The following is a 16,619-nucleotide window of genomic DNA, read 5'->3' on the forward strand; positions in this document are numbered from 1 at the left end:
GGCAATGGAGAAACTGTATCATCTCCTCACACAAGTCCCACATTTCATGAAGTCATCTGGGGACAGAAGATTGCTATTCTACTGAGAATGCCAGGAGTTTTGCAGATCCAGCAAATCTTGATGAATTTATCACATTTTCTGAACAGAATGTCCAAATCTTCTGACTGATTCACCCAACACTCATTTTAAGATCACACAAGGAGCCAAGAACATTGGTTGCACACAGTGGAGAATCAAAGAGAGGCAGGAGGCTTCAGGCTGGAGCAGCAGTGGTCGGCTGGATGACATCACTCATTTTTGAAGGGTAGGACTCATCTCTGGGCTGGGTAAAACTGACAGAGTTGAGATACTTCTCCTGGTCTGGTGTCCCTTCATGAAATATGAAAATAAACGATTGAAGACAGTGTTTTGAGGATAATCGTTCCATATTTATAAATGTCCTTGGGAAGGGTGCTATAGAAATGCAAAGTCTTGTTATTCATTCCACCTTCTTGCAAATGGCCCTTGAGCCCACATGGTATGTAGGAAAAAAGTTCCTGATGTATCCTTCCCTAAAACTTTTCTTCTACTTAATACACAGAGCCCCTACACAGAGACACCTCAGACATAGTTTCCCATTTCTAGTCATGTCCATTTTTCTCTAAACCTCCCCACACTGAGGAGAGAGCTCCTTAGAGGTATGGAAATCACCAGAGAGGAAAGAAATGATCATCTCACCCCAGGTAGAAGGAGACCACAGGACTAATCAAGAGAAACTGCTTTTTTTTTTTTTTTTTTTTTTTTTTTGCTTTTTAGGGCCACGTCCACGGCATATGGATGTTCCTAAGCTAGGGGTTGAATCAGAACTGCAACTGCTGGCCACAGCCACAGCCACAGCAGTGTGGGAATTTGAGCTGCATCTGTGACTTACACCACAGCTCACGGCAATGCTGGATCCCCAACCCACTGAGTGAGGCCAGGGATTGAACCTGAATCCTCACGGATACTAGTCAGATGCAATTCCACTATGCCACCATGGGAACTCCAAAAACTTTAAATTTAACCAAGAGGGAGAGAAAAAAAAATGCACAGGCTCAAAATCAGAAAAAATACATAAATTTAAACAAGATACACTAAAATAAGAAGAAATGTGAAGTTCTATCAAATGTTAAGATGCTTAGGGGAGGAGAAATGAATTATGTTTCAAATTGCTATTATGACTTGCCTGTTAAGAGGAATATGATCCTTCCGGGAAAACAGTTGTATGTGACCATGAGATTAATCATTTATCTAGATCCTTAACATGATGAAATGGACATCTTTTCATATTCTCTTTTATGCTATCTTTATGAAAATGGAGAGCAAGAGACCTATTGAGCAGGGTAGTTTGTGGCCGACACAAGAGTATCCCTTTGTTTCTGAAAGTCATTGTGCCTACTGCACAGTTTCCTGGGGTTCCATGGAAGTCACAGACCCTGGAGAGGAAGCAGGTCTCCTCCTTTGTGAGTGCTATGTGGACAGGTCGTGCTACTGGAAAGATGAAGTTTGTATGTTGCTGCTGACCCTTGGAATGGAGGTAAGCATCTTAGTACAACTGAATGATGCTCTGGGGGAGATAGGAGATGGACAATGTTGTGTATTTTGTGTCTGACTACATGAGTGTACAGTTTGTTTACAGTTAATGCACTTCCAGTTTAAGGCTTCTGACCTGAGGACACCAGCTGCTACATAACACCTTTTCAAAAAAATTCTCCCACAGATTTTCCCATATTCCGTGCAATGGAAAATCACAACACAACACATTTACAAGATATTGAAAACCAAGGAACGGCCCAAGATGTCAGCTCCAAGGAACTACAGTAAACGTCTGGGGACTAGAAAGAATGATTAAACAACTAGCATTCCAACAAGAAGCATCTGTCTTTTGTCATTCTCCCCAAAGCAACATAAAATATGCAGAGGAAGGCAGCCATTTCAGTGGGGGCGCAAGAGGTCAGCTGTTTGTAACATTTTCCACCATTCCCTTACAACTAAAACCCAAATCCCATTACTTTCTGACTGCCTATCAAAGGAGGCTGTTTTCAGATGCAGCCTAAGGAGGACTAATCGCTATCCATGGTTCCCTGTGGCAGCCTCTGCCTCCTGGAGGATGATTAAATGGCAGAGCCTAGAGAGGAGCTGGATGTGAAACCTTATCCCTATGCCAAATTCCCCTTGGGTATTTAAATTTTTTGTTTGTTTGTTTTTTTCTTTTGATTTTTTTTTTTTCAGATTTCTATCCAAAACATGCTTTCTTTGGCAGTCTCCCCAAAGGGCTGTGAAGTCAATGCATAAACTATCCAACTCTTACCTCCACAGGATGGTAAAATAGACTTAAGAGTCTCAAACTGCCGCTGTTGTCAGGCAAGAGCTCTGGCCAGCGGAAAGCAGCAGATACACTGGCAGTGCACACGCATAGGCTGGAGGATCACAGAGCAATCCATCAGCAGACTGTCATCAACACTGAGGGCGAGGCTATCTATGTTCATCCAATCACTCCAAATCTTTACTCAGTTTCTCATGGTTAATAGTCTTCTTTTAGTTAATGGCTACTTGTCAAGGAAACTAGGAAATGTCGAATTTATCACTATATTTTCTTGTTTATGGGTAAAATATTAGGGTAGTTCCACCCTATCTTTGCAATCTGATTTTCTACTACATTTGCTTCTCTTATTCTTATGCACAGACCTACTATCCAGCTTTCTCAGAAATTCCTCCCCAGCCCTTTCTGGTTGCATTTTCTGCCTGGCTTGTTCTGTCTCTCCTTACTCCCATCCCTGCCTTTCAAAAGGCTACACTCTCTCCAATGCTACTACTTTAACAGGCACTACAGACAGATTCTTATTGTACCAATCTTGTTGTGGCAAAGGCAGTCTCAGTTCCAAAGAGCCAGGCAGATGGGAACAGGCTTTTCTCCACAAATGCCTATGGGACAAATGACTGGAGGACCACATGCTTCCTTAACTACCATCACATTTCAATGCAGCCATGGTGGAAGAGAGGATGGAAGGGCCTGATGCACTGGAGTAATTTTTTTCATGCTATTAGAATGAGTATGAATGAGCACTCTAAACATAAATGATTTCTCTTTGTAATTCAGGGTAGAGCTAAACTTTTTAAACTCTATCTACACATTCCAACAGATACATAGAAAAGGTCTGGAAGATTACAAGCATACACAGAAAACTAGGTAGAAGGGAAGGGAGGCTTTAGCTTGATCTGTAATGTTTGGATTTTGTACCAACAATGTATCCATGTACTCTGTGTAATTAAAAATAAGAGCTTTTGGAGTCTCTTGTGGTGCAGCCAGTGAAGGATCTAGCATTGTCACTTCTGTGGCTCAGGTAGCTGCTGTGACGTGGGTTTGATCCCTGGCCTGGGAATTTCCACATGCTACTGGCATGGCCAAAAATAAAAAATAAAACACATGTGAAAATTAAAATATTGAATGAATGCATTAAAATAATTTAATGAATAGATAATACAGATTTAAAGAGTGTAGCATTTAAAAAAAATAAGAATTTCCAAAAGATTTAAAAAATAAAAAGTAATCAATCCTAGGTACTTTCTTGTGAAAAGGTAGGGAAAGACTTGTAGGATTTACTAAGGCCATGTAAATGGGCTGAGTTTGAAGCTGAGGATGAGCATAATAAGCTTGGGATGAAGCAAGTGAAATTTGACATATAGGCGCAGCTGTGACTCTGCATTATTTATTCTTCATACAGGTGATTTCTCTGGCTTCCCTGAATATCTGTTTACCAGCCTAAAGAATTTATGATTGAAACTCAAGTATTAATCAAAGGCACATGAGGAAAGAGATGAAACATACAATCCAAGTTCTGCCATGGATATGCCTTTTTAATTAGAGAAACAGTATGAAAATCTGATATTTATGACTGTCTCATACTTTCAAAGCTGGTTTCAGTTCCATGTATTTTAAGTTGTATGTAAATAAATTTCATTTTCTAAGAATCCTTGCTTTAACCAGTATGGCTTTTTAATTAATTTTTTCATTTTTTTGGGGGGGCTATTTTAGGGCCACACCCATGGCATAGTCAGGTTCCTAGGCTAGGGGTCAAATCAGAGCTACAGCTGCTGGGATCCAAGCCACCTCTGCGACCTACACCACAGCCCACCGCAACGCCAGATCCCCAACACAGTGAGCAAGGCCAGGGATTGAACCTGAATCTTCACGGATCCTAACTGGGTTTGTTAATCACTCAGCCATAAAGTGAACTCTGTTTTTCATTTCTTGATGCCTCTGTTTTTTGAGGTACATGAAAGGTTAGAAATAACTTAGAGTTCTCTTATGGCAAAGTGGGTTTAGAATACGGCATTGTCATTGAAGTGGCCCAGGAAATTTCATGTGTTGTGGGCCCAGCCAAAAAAAAGAAAAGAAATAATTTTAATAAGCCTGTAATTATAAAGATACTGAACAAAAATAATGTTTCACTTATAAATCACCAGTGTTTGAGGATTCCAAACTCCTGTCTCATTGATGAATACCTACAATGGTTTATTTTAAATAGACTATGTCCTGTAACATTTTTATTTCCATTTCATGACTCAGCTTCTCCCTGACAATTAAAGGTATCCTTAAAGATGGATTCAATGGCCAGAATGAGGTTATCTTCTCTCTCAGACAATTTTTCTTTGGTTACACCCACAGCATAAAGAAGTTCCCAGGACAGGCATCGAACTTTGCCACAGCAGTGACTTGAGAAATGACAGTGACAACGTCAGATCCTTAACCCGCTGTCACCATGGAACTCTTCTCAGACTATTTTTATTGGTGGTAGCCTTTTGTTGTATCTGATGCCCTTGTGATTTCCATGGCACTTACAATGATACAGTGTACATACAACAGATGATGATTTAACACAAAAGAAGTTTATTAAGGACTATTGGGTGGCTCATGGAATCTCTGTGGCTAGAAAACCAGTATTGGGAAATGGCAGGAAGAAACTAGTCTAATGAGGAAGACCACTGCTACCTCAGCTGCTGGTCCATAGTGTATGCTGTCGGTTAGAATACCACCATTACTGCCACTGGGTATGAGACACTTCCTCTGTCCTTGTCTTCCTGTTTCCATCACTAGCTCTTGATTCAAGACCCTGGATAAATAAGAACACTTGGCAAATCATATCTGGAGCACTTGGTAACAGCTGCCAGAAGAAGTGGCGAAGTAGTTATCTTGCATTTTCTGAGTCTAGAGTAGAAGGAAAAGCTCTTCTTCTTACCAAGATCAAGAAAGTGGAGAATTGTAAATATAGGAGGGAAGTTCAAAGGCCAAGGAGTATCAAAAACCTAAAAAATGTTTGCCACAGGGATTAAAGTGGAACTTTTTTACATTTATTGACCTTGAAAGGTTCATAAACACTGGCTCTGTGAATATTGGGTTTTAAATGCTTACTTGGGTGTATTAGTTATCAATTGCTGCGTAACAAATCGCATCCCCAAACCTAGCAGTTTAAAACAAAAAGAGGCATTTATTATTTCAAATCGTTTCTGTGAGTCAAATTCAGGATCAGCTTAGCTAGTTTTGGCTTAGGGTCTCTTATGAGCTTGTAATCAAGACGTCAGCTGGGACTACAGTTATCTGAAGGCTTGACTGGAGCTAAAGGATCCATTTCTAAAAAGGTTCCCTTACATGCTAAAAATTGATGCCTGGGGTTGATAGGAAGCCTCTGTTCCCCCCCCCCCCAAAGAGATCTCTCTATAGGGCTATTTGAGAGTCCTCATTGCTGATTTAAGAGATAGCAAAGCAGAAGCTGCAATGTCTTCTATGACATTTCTGCACAATATTCTACTGGCTACACAGGTCAGTTCTATTCAGTATAGGAAAGGGTGACACTGGGACATGAACACCAGGAGTAGGGGATCATTGGTGACTGGCAATCCCACTAAGTGAAATAGAAATTTGAGAATTATCTGGTTAATTTCATAATCAAAGTGGAAAGTCAAATAGATTCACTAGCCATATAACTCTGAGCTACGTAGGCAGAAATTTGGAATGAAGTTCTCATATTTACATCATTTGAAGGCCAAAAACTTTGCTGAATCTACAAAGTTATAATGATCAAACAAAGCCCAGAAATTGAAAGTGTCTCACAAAATAGATTCAAGAATTTTTTTCATTTGAAGCCAGTTTGGAATTTCTTCATCAAAAGATACTTCCTGTTACTCTTCCAAAGCTGTCAGAATAAAATGAGAAATTAGAAAAGTAATGGGATTTTTTTCTTCTTGGTGCATTATTTGTTTGGAATTCTATCTTACTGGAAACTTTTAAAATTATTTTAAAATATTAGATTATGTTCACCTAATATTATGAGCAGTCAGGCAGTTTTGGACATGGATGATAAAAGATAACGACCATCATTTTTCATGCTAGCCGAAGTCCTAGCCTTTTTCATGTTGACCTCTCCTGAACTTGATTCACTCTCTTTTTACCCTTTTGTTCTCATGAGATCACTTGAGAAAAGGGGAGAATTTTGACAAATTTTTCCTCCTTTCGCCCCAAGTGAAATTATTTGTATATATGTTTCAGGGTTTACATAAGCAACACTACATTTAGTGTGGTAAAAAAAAAAAAAAGAAAGGGGAAAAAAAGCCACTTCTCAATAACCAATTTCTCAAGGGTAGAAAGAATGGGTTACCTCTCTGATGAGGTGAGTGGATTTGTAATCTAATCATGGAAGGACTGCGGAATGTACTTGGATCAAGAGTACATCAATCATTTTTGCAGTGCAAATGGGCTACAAACCAGAGCTGGATGGAGGACACAGTAGAAGGACCTATGAAGTTTGATGGTGGGTACAGAATACAAGGACACCTCAAATGAAAGGCACATTTAGCTGAAATTTGTATCAGCTATGTGCTGGAACCAGCCCTTGCCAGTTTGTGAGACTGATTATTAAATGTTCAGAATATTTGTGAACTGGTTATTAAATGACTGGTAGCTTGAAGTGGGCCATGGTAGGAATATTTGCACCATGCTGGAAATCAGGGCTGCCTCTCCTCCCCTCTTGCCAAAGACCAGTTGTCACAGGTTATAATGTGTCCCTCCCAAAATGCATGTCTTGAAGTTGAAGACCTTAATACCTTGTATTTCACTCAGGATGTAACTACATGGAGATATGGCCTTTAAAAAGGCAATCAAGTTTAAATGAGGTCCTTATGATGGGTTCTTAATCTGACTGGCATCCTTAAAAGAAGTAACAATAGGACTCACAAAGAGATGGAAAAGATGTGCAAGCACAGAGGAAAGACCATATGAGGACATGGTGGAAAAGATGGACATTTGCAAGACAAAGAGAGAGGTCTCAGGAAGAAACCAAATCTACCAACACCTTCATCGGGGACTTCTAGCCTCCAGAGCTGTGAAAAAATAATTTCTGTTGCTTAAGCCATGCAGGTTGTGGGTTATTGTTTTGGCAGCCCTAGCAAACAAATCCATCAGTTTACCAGGACCTGTAGGAGGTTCACAATGGAGACCCCTGAAAAGAAAGTACTATGATTTAGAGTTTACAAACAGTGAGTGATGGTGGTGGTAGAAACAGCTGAGCTTCATCTGGAGATAAGTTGATTGGACCAAGTGAAAGCAATATTCATAGGAAAGAGAGAACTGGTCCAGGAAGATATTCAGGGGCTAGTGTGATGGAAACTTATTTGAAAAGTAAGAAAGGTGACTGTGGACTAGGGTGGGATGGTCTTCAGCCTAGAGGAGGAATTTAAGGAGACAGGAGACAATATTTATAGAGATATTTGCTTTTACATAACTCAATCATTTCATCAATCTTCTAAGACAGGTGATTATTAATGGCTTTATCTATTTTACAGTTAAGAATGTTGAAGCTCAAATTATTAAGTAGTGGAGAGCCAGAGTCCTAACTCAGGGTTTTCCTATAACACTGTTTCTTCCTCCACATTCTTCTAGAAAATTAGGAAGGGGAAGAGGAAGAGGAAGAAGAATTATTATTGTTCTAGGACCAGAAATCTTCAGAAGAAGCAGGAAAGTATCTGCCTAGTTAAGAAAGAAATAATTTTAGCTCAAGGGAAGAACATCTGAGCAGACAGAACCCTCACCAAAAGAAGAGAGGCTGTCCTGAGAAATGGGTTTTGTATCTAAGTGTGTGATCTAGAGCCAGGAAAGTATGTGTATGAATAGGAGAAGTACAATCTTGTAGGGGACAAAGGAACACTTTAAATTAGACCTGAGTCATCCATATAGTTGACAGGTTTCCTCTCTTATTCAAGGGCCCAAAGGTAGTTGGTAAGGATTTTTCTTTGGCTTGAGAGTGGCTAAAGGAGGAAAGAGTACTCCCCTTCAACTTCACTCCCATTACATTTTTTGAGCCTCAAATTCTTTAAACTAGTATGCTCTGTGCAGGGTGTAGGGCCATTTTGGATTGAGCCATTTGCTCTCCAATAAGATTATATACTCCTGGAGAATAGGAACTCAGTTGACAGCATGACATATTGGATGAACAAATATTACTTTTCAAATAAATGTGCTGAACAGACATCTAAAGTCTATGCTAAAAATAAAATTGGCTTCAGGTTCTGTAGTTCCACCTCTGTGGTCTCATTGCACAAACATATGTTTTAGATCTCAGGCTATTCAAGATGTGTTCTGATCTATTATTTAGAACAAATTGAAATGGAAAATGCAACCAAAAAGCTTAAAGAATTTGCCTAAGGACAGCAAATAGAACACATGCAGGCTGTAAGACAGCCAATTTGGGGACCCAGGAATACCAGGAATTATTCATTCAGGCTATGTGGCTCATGACCCTGTAGGACTCTTTTTTTCTTTCTGCTACATAACTTACCCTGCAGAAGATCTGTATTGCTATCTGTTTAAAGGCAGCTTCCTAGATCTGTTTTTCTAAGAGTAGTTACAACAATTTTGAAGTTGGTGACACAGGTTAATCTGTTCTTGTTCTTTGCCACAGCAAAGAAAAGTACTATCAGGTAAAATAAGGCTACTGAAATGCTGTGTTCATGTGTTTTCTAGCTCAGAATATCGGGGTGTGAGGGATCCTAATAAAAGAAAGAACTTGAATGAGCTTCTGTTCCAGAGAAGTCAAGATAGTTGTGACTGCTCATCTCAAACATGTTTGTCCATCCTTACTTATAGATGCAACACCAGTCATGAAATACATGAGACACCCTGTAGGACAGTTGATAAACAATCCTCCTATCATTTAAACCAAGGATGTTTAAACCTTTGTCTTTTATCATTTAAACCTTTGTCTTTTTCACAGAGTGAGTATAAAGATGTAAAAGACTCTTGAACTTTAATTTTTATGTGTCCAGTCTCAACTTTGACAATTTTATTCCCCCTTATTTTGTGAAGTTAAGAGAATGGGAAAAAATTGAAGCTCCGACAATGAGTTCTGAATTCTTCTCCCCTTCCAGGTGATTGATAGGGATAAAACACTAGAACTTGTTTATAAAGTGCTGCTGTTACAGGAACCCACACGGATTAGTGGAAATAATTTCAATTGGACCTGAATACCAGTGTTCTAGTATCAGGTCACAGGTATTTTGCTTTCTCATATCTTAGCTTGTGAAATGAGGAGTTTAAATTAGATAATTCCTACCTAAATTACTTCCCCACAAATATTCTAGGCTTCTGTGGCACCTGGGTATAATCACAGACCTTCAGAAAGAAAAGCATTGGACCCAAAGTTCTGGGTTTTAGATCTGGCTCTATACATTTTGTCATTTTATGTCCCCATCTCTAAGAAATGGAGAGAGGTAGCTGTCATTTGGTCACAGGAGTGATGTGCAATTAGATATTTCCTTGTGTAAGAAATTCATAAGTAAAAAGGTCTCTATAAATTGAAGATGAGCCCCTCCCCTAATATACTAAAACATAAAAAGCTAGATTAAACAAAAATAGCATCTATGTAGGAAAATGCAAATAGATTAAAAAGAATAAAGTATGAAAATATCTTATGAATATATTAGCAGGCAGCTTATTAAAGAGAAAATAACCAATACACTCATGGAAAGATGCTCAATAGTATAACCAATCAAAGAAATACAATTAAAAATAGCAATGAGGTACCATTTTCCTGTCATTAAGCAAGAAATTAAAATATTCTATATATCAAATGTTGGTAAAAGTTTAGAGAAGTAGATATCATAATACACTATTGGTCAGAGTATTACCTGGTATAAACATCTTGAAAAGTAATTTGACAGTATTATAATTGTAATTTGAAATGTGTATATTTTATGATCAGTAATTACTTTTTTATATTTACTCATATGCCTAAGAAGACTTGGTAAAATATATTTATTGAAGCAGCATCTATTAGAGCAAAATATTTGAAACAACTCATTTGTAAGTCAATAGGTAAATGGCTAAATCAAAGATAGTCCATTCATACCATGGGGTACTATGTAACAGTTAAAAAGAATGAGGTGGCTATCTGCATGCTGACTAATACATGCTGTGGAGTAAAAAGCCAGTTAAGGATAGTTTATATTATTTTTGTATGAATATACACTAATGAAACTATTTGTTTGAATATATACATTATGTATTAAAGAAAATGCAGGAGTTCCTGTCATGGCTCAGCAGTTAACAAATCTGACTAACATCTATGAGGAGGCAGGTTCTATCCCTGGCCTTGCTCAGTTGGTTAAGGATCCGGCATTGCTCTGACTGTGGCGTAGGCTGGCAGTTGTAAGTCTGATTTAGCCCCTAGCCTGGGAACCTCCATATGCTGCAAGTGTGGCCCTAAAAAGCAAAAAAGAAAGAAAGAAGAAAATGCAGAGAAAAGATTTCTCAAAGAATATAAAGTGAGCTGATCATAGGCACCTTTGAGAAAGAAAGTGCTAATGAAAGAGGCTTAACTATTACAGGGTTTTAACTTTTTTTTTCAAGTAAAAACATATTCATGTATTGTTTATAGAGATTAAAGAGTGTTGTCCCCAAAGGAAGAAGTGAAATTAACTTAAGAATTTTTATTCAATTAAACTAAAAACTAACTCAAGTTATTATCCTCTAGGCAATATTATGTAAACTTTAATGTATACCCCATATTCTAGAATACCACCCAGTTCACTAGGTCTGAACTCTTAAAGAATTCAGGCTTTCATGAGCCTTATCCTTCAATTTACTCAACAATGCAGCCAATTGGCTATAAAATTTGATTTGTTGAGTGTTCAGAAACTATTACTCAGACTCTTAGTAAAGGTAGTTCTGGGATTTAAATTACTATGGAATTATTCCATCTTATTGAACTTGAAAGCATAAGGTCACAGAAGGTGGTGGCATTTCTCCAGAGCTGGATAATTATCTTAATCATTGCTGTTACTAATGTTCTGTGTGAAGGAACTAGTGTTCTGTTTGCTTTTGCATATAAAGTGTTCCCTCAGAGAGAACTGTAGAATTTCAGAACCTAGCTATAATTCTTCCACTGGATTCTTTTGAAGGCTAGTCTTTCCATTAGAAGGAGTAATTTGAGAAAACAAAAATACATACTTAACAATAGTTGTTACATTTAGAAACAGAAGGAATACAAAATTGGAAGGTTGAGGAAAAAAACTTTGCTTATCTCAAAATCCTGGAAAGTTGAGAAATTTGTGCAAAGCCACACAGCTAGTAATAAGTTCAATTTAGTTACTTTTCTTTACTCGAAATCTAACATTTTTTTCCCTTTCACTATCATCTCTACCATCTTGAAACTAGGATCTGAAGTTTGAAGATGTGTCCAAGTTGATCTACTGAGTCAATTAATAGTTTACCCAACATTTGCTGAATGCTTTCTATGCATCGGTGTCTGTTTCAAATTTTTTCATTGTATTCACTTAAATCTTATCAAAACTCCTTGGGATTCATATTATTGTCCCTGCTTTACAAATGAAGAGGTAAAATTTCAAACTTACAATCTCTAGCTCAAGTGAGTGCTTTTCCCGTTAACATTAGGGTTTTGTATAACCAAGGAAGAGCTCTCATCAGCAGAGGGTGCAATCCTTGAACGAGATTTACCCCTAAAAGACACATGCCCTTCGGTTTGTTGTGGGACATTTATCAAGCAAATCAGTGTGGGTTAGAATGTTTTTAAATATGGCTGGGAGACATCTGGTCATATTAGCAAAACAAGCTATTTCTAAATAATATCATGTGTGAGCCAACAAAAGATCCATTCTTTCACTCCTTCTCAGGGGGCCTCCAGGCCTCCTCTGTCAGAATGAGTGTTAGGGCTCCTCTTACAGTGACCCAGAGTAATTTGTTTTATTAATGTCTGAGCACTCTGAGGTAATGGTCTCATGACCTCAACTAGCACTTTTAAAAAAAGAAAGAAACATGACTAAGTAGAACATTTTTTTTTTAAGTTCAGAAATAACTGGAAAATGGACTATCCAAACAACGAATTAGGATGCATGTTACCATAAGCCTCAGAAAGTGATCTGAATGAAAATATTTAGTTACAGGACAAATTTGAAAAAAGACATCTGAGAGAAAGTAAGAGCAAGAAAAAGAATCAGAACAGACTTTCCTAGACTGGTGATTTATATAAATTATGGTGACATTATTTATGAGTGCTTTTTGCACACCAGGCACTTTGTATGTAGTAACTAATTCCATCCTTATAAAAATCCAATGAGTAGGTTTGTCTTATTAGGTCCATTTCACAGACGAGGAAATCAAGGGTAAAAAATGGCAAGGCTAGAATGCAATCTCAAATCTCTCTCTCTGTCTCTCAGAAAGTCAGTACCTCTTTTCCACGAGGTCCTAGGCCGAGGGCAAAGGCACTGAATCCACACTACTGAGTTTCTGAGAGTTGCTGAAGAGAGTCCAGGCTGTAGATGTGGAACAACTTCATATTTTTCCAAAATGGGATCTTGGTAGTTGTCTTCATTGTTTCATCTGAGATGTAAGTTCTCAAGAGTTCAGGCACAAGATGGTCAAAAGAAGGCAATGTACTCAAAGATGATGAGCAGACCTTTGTTTTGTTCATTTGGAGAGGGCATGGTGATCTCAGGGGAACTTTAAACAATCAAATGTCTCAGTCATCACCCAGAGTAAGAAACAAAACTCGACAAACCCAGTTAAAGCTCTGTGTGTGTCCTACTCAGATTTCATCTCCTTCTCTCCCAGAGATGACCAATGTCCAGAATTTGGGGTATCATTGCCATGAAATTCTCAGTAGCTTCCACATATATTTATATCCTTATAAAACAGATTATTTAATTTTGCATATTTTAAATTTTATATAAATGGATTCATATTTATGTAGTATTCTGAAATTTCTGTTTTGCTTTTCATTATGTCCACAATTTTCATCCATGTCAATGCCAAGTAGACAAATGAATCACATTTTGCAATTTTTGTTGCCACCATTTTTATATTTCAAGAACATTCAAATGAGCTTTCTGTGAAGACTACTGTTATTTAAAGCCATCAGTGTCACTGGTAACAAAGTTTCTATAGATGACCTTATTTTTATTTATATATTATTATTTTTATTAAAGTATAGGTGATTTCTGCTCACCCAGCAAAGTGACCCAGTCATATTCCTTTTCTTATATTATCTTGCAGATACCTTCATTTTAGATACATCTGAACTTCAACGTAATTTTTTTTTAGGAAAGAATAACCTCTACATGATTAGCTCAGACATTTGCATGTGATCTAGTTTAATGTGTGTTTTTTTTTTTTTATGGCCCCAAGAGATGAAAAAAGAGGTGTTTTCTGCAAAGCAATTAAATTTTAGTATCTTTCTCCCCACTCCACACAATGTACCCAGCTGAAAACTAGAAAAATATAGACTGTGTTTACAGGAAAGAATTTGCTTCAAAGCAAAGATCAAGATTACAGTTGTCCTCATTCAGTTTGGAGGAATGGAGTATCACACTTTAGTTACTGCTTATCTTGTACTGACTCCCACCTCTTCCATGTGGATAATTTATCCTTTTCCTAGTGTCAAGTTGGGAGGCAGTATGTGTAGTGGTTAAGGCTTTGGGGCCAAAGACTTGAGCTGAGGTCCAAAAGCTCCACCACTTTCCATGAGGTCATTTAAAGGAAATTATTTAAAATCTCTGAACCCTAGTTTCTGTGTCTGAATGCATGACGTACACTGCCTTTGTCCTGAGATTTCCTTGGCCATTAAGTGAGATCATGTCTGTATACTTGTGCAAAGTAACCATCCAGTTAATGGTGGTTACTATTACATGGTCCTAATGAAACCCCCAATCAACTGAAAAATTGCTTTAAAAAGGTTACAGCTTCTCAAAAGGAAACATATCTCTTCTTTCCCTCTTTAGAGGCACTTGTTGAACCAAGAATTTTTCTGAAAAATGTACTTTTGTGAAAATTAGCGTCTTCCTTTACAGCTCCCCAAATGGAACTTGTTAGTCTTGTCACAAAACACGGTACCCAAGAACAGAATTTATTAGGCTGGACCTTGAAGGCCAATAGAACCTGAAAATAACCTGCTCATATTGAGATGACAGAAGGCTAACCCATGTTGCCCCTGGCAGAACATTTTGTTTGGCCACAGTGTTATTCAAAGCTACAGAACACTCTAGTTGTTCTGCTGTATACAATGTACTTTTTCTTTGGCTTTACCCAGCACTATATTAAAGCTTATTTGTTTACCTCATGGACACCTCTAACACACACACAGATACACACACACAAACACACACACCCCAATATGCACACTAATGCTTAAATTGAGCTAACAGCTCATAAACAGAAAATAATTTTTTGTAAAATAATTAAGAGACCTGTGTAGTCTTCCCTTGACAACTGCGATCTATTGGTGCCTGCCAGAGACAGATAATTTGCTTAGAATTTCATAAAGACATGTCTGGTTTTACTAACAGGGATCCAGCCTATCTTAATGTTAGGAAGCTTCAGTTTTCTTCAAACATCTATCTTTAACATATAAACTTAAAAATGTTTTAGTGAAATATATATCTAAAAAGGCCACAAATGGGTCAAGTCAACCAGAAATCTCAGCTTGCCATCCTGAACTATACAATTTAATAGCTGTGGGACTTGAAATGAGTCACTTAATCTCTCTGAGCCTCAGTTTGCCTCCTGTAAAGTGAGGCTGCTGAAAGCAATAAGAAGCCTGAGACTAAGGGCTTGGATTTGGGGTTGCTTGATCCAAGTAAAATGGAAAAAAAAAAAAAAAAAAAAAAAAAGGGTCCTATGGAAATTTAACGTGTGCTTTGCTAGAATCTCTCTCTTAGTTTGAATATGAAAATCCACATCCTTTTAGACTTCTAAGTTTGCCATTCTCAGAGGGATAACAGGGAGCTTCGACAGAACCCCTCTGAGGTCACATGTCAGAGTCTAAGTCTCAAGGGCACCAAGGGCAGTGACCAAGGTACCTGCTTCTGAAGATCATCTTCCCAGTTACCCGGGCCTATGAAGAGGGCAGCAAGAGAGGCTCCTTGACCTCATTTTCCCTACACTGTGCTGCCTGTAAACAGTGGCAAGAAGGAAGTATGAGAGGTCTGCTCAGTCAGTGCCAGGGGTCTTGCTGCTTCCTCCTCACACAGAGAGCTATTTTTGCTGTTTTCAAAGGCAGCTCCTTCTGGCAGGAGTCAGGTAGGACAGGGCTTGCCTTTGGCTAAGCAGCCCCAAGTTATTGCTAACATTACCCCAGAAGCGGGGGCTGGGGCAGGAAAATGTCTTCTGAACATTTACTGGTCAAACATGATTCAGGACTGTGTCCTTGCAGCCATGTCTCCTCTCTCAAGATTGACTCCAGGAACAACATCCCTAAACTCAGGATTTTCTCAAGTGCATTGTGTTTCAAACTTGCTCAGAGCCTTTTTGGAGAGGGACTTCTGCCCAGACTTTAGGAGTGCTGGAGGACCCACTTTAAAAAAGTCCCATTCCTTTGGATGAAAATATTGCTACTTTTGTGTGTCTTGTTGAAACATGAATTTGCGTTTTCTTTTTGCAATTTGTTTTTCTCTACCTCTCCCAGGAAGGTAGCTTTGCCTTCTGAGTCTTTCCCTTGCCTCGGAGGAGGACTGTGTTGCAGGTGCAAGAAGCAAAAATTACTGCAGACATTGGCTCTTTCTGGCTTTTATGTCCCCAAGGGCTGATCTCCTTGAGACAATTACAGTCATCCCCCTCAACATCTGTGGGAGATTGGTTCCAGGATCCCCACCAAGATAGCAACATCTGTGGATATTAAGTCCCTGATTTAAAAGGGGTTGTGTTTGTCTATAGCCTACACATGTTCTCCCATATACTTTAAATAATGTCTAGATTATTTATAATACCTAATAAAATATAAATGCTATGTAAGTAGTTGTTGGTACAGTAAATTCAAGTTTTGCCTTTTGGAAATTTCTGGATTTTTTCCCCAAATATTTTCCATCTGGAGCTGGTTGAATCTGTGGATGCAGAACACATGGATACAGAGGGCTGATCATATACTAGGGAAAGAGGAGAGAAGTGAATGTACTTTGAGAAGGGAGACTCCTCAAGATTGGAAGGAATGGAACTCTGTGTGCGGAATCCCACACCATGAAAGAGAAACAGATGGCAGGCAGGACCCAGGAAACCTGCACCTAAGGAGGCTGGACATTGGTACAGGGCTCCTGCCTTAGCT

The 16,619-nt window shown here is 38.5% G+C and overlaps 1 protein-coding gene across 7 annotated transcripts in view; it reads left to right on the plus strand.

Moving 5' to 3' along the window:
- The window catches only part of CD200R1L (CD200 receptor 1-like), a 45,805-nt gene extending 41,815 nt beyond the window's left edge, over positions 1 to 3,990 (plus strand). For 4 of the 7 annotated variants that reach the window (XR_002337486.1, XR_002337482.1, XR_002337487.1 and 1 more), the window contains 2 exons: positions 1 to 304; positions 1,425 to 3,990. Coding sequence is in view for 1 of the 7 variants with exons in the window: in NM_001244415.1 (NP_001231344.1) it covers positions 1 to 85 (85 nt within the window). In the remaining 6 variants the exon portion in view is untranslated. 7 annotated transcript variants of the gene reach the window in all.

This window comes from Sus scrofa, chromosome 13 (assembly GCF_000003025.6).
Source record: "Sus scrofa isolate TJ Tabasco breed Duroc chromosome 13, Sscrofa11.1, whole genome shotgun sequence".
NCBI classification, from domain to species: domain Eukaryota; kingdom Metazoa; phylum Chordata; class Mammalia; order Artiodactyla; family Suidae; genus Sus; species Sus scrofa.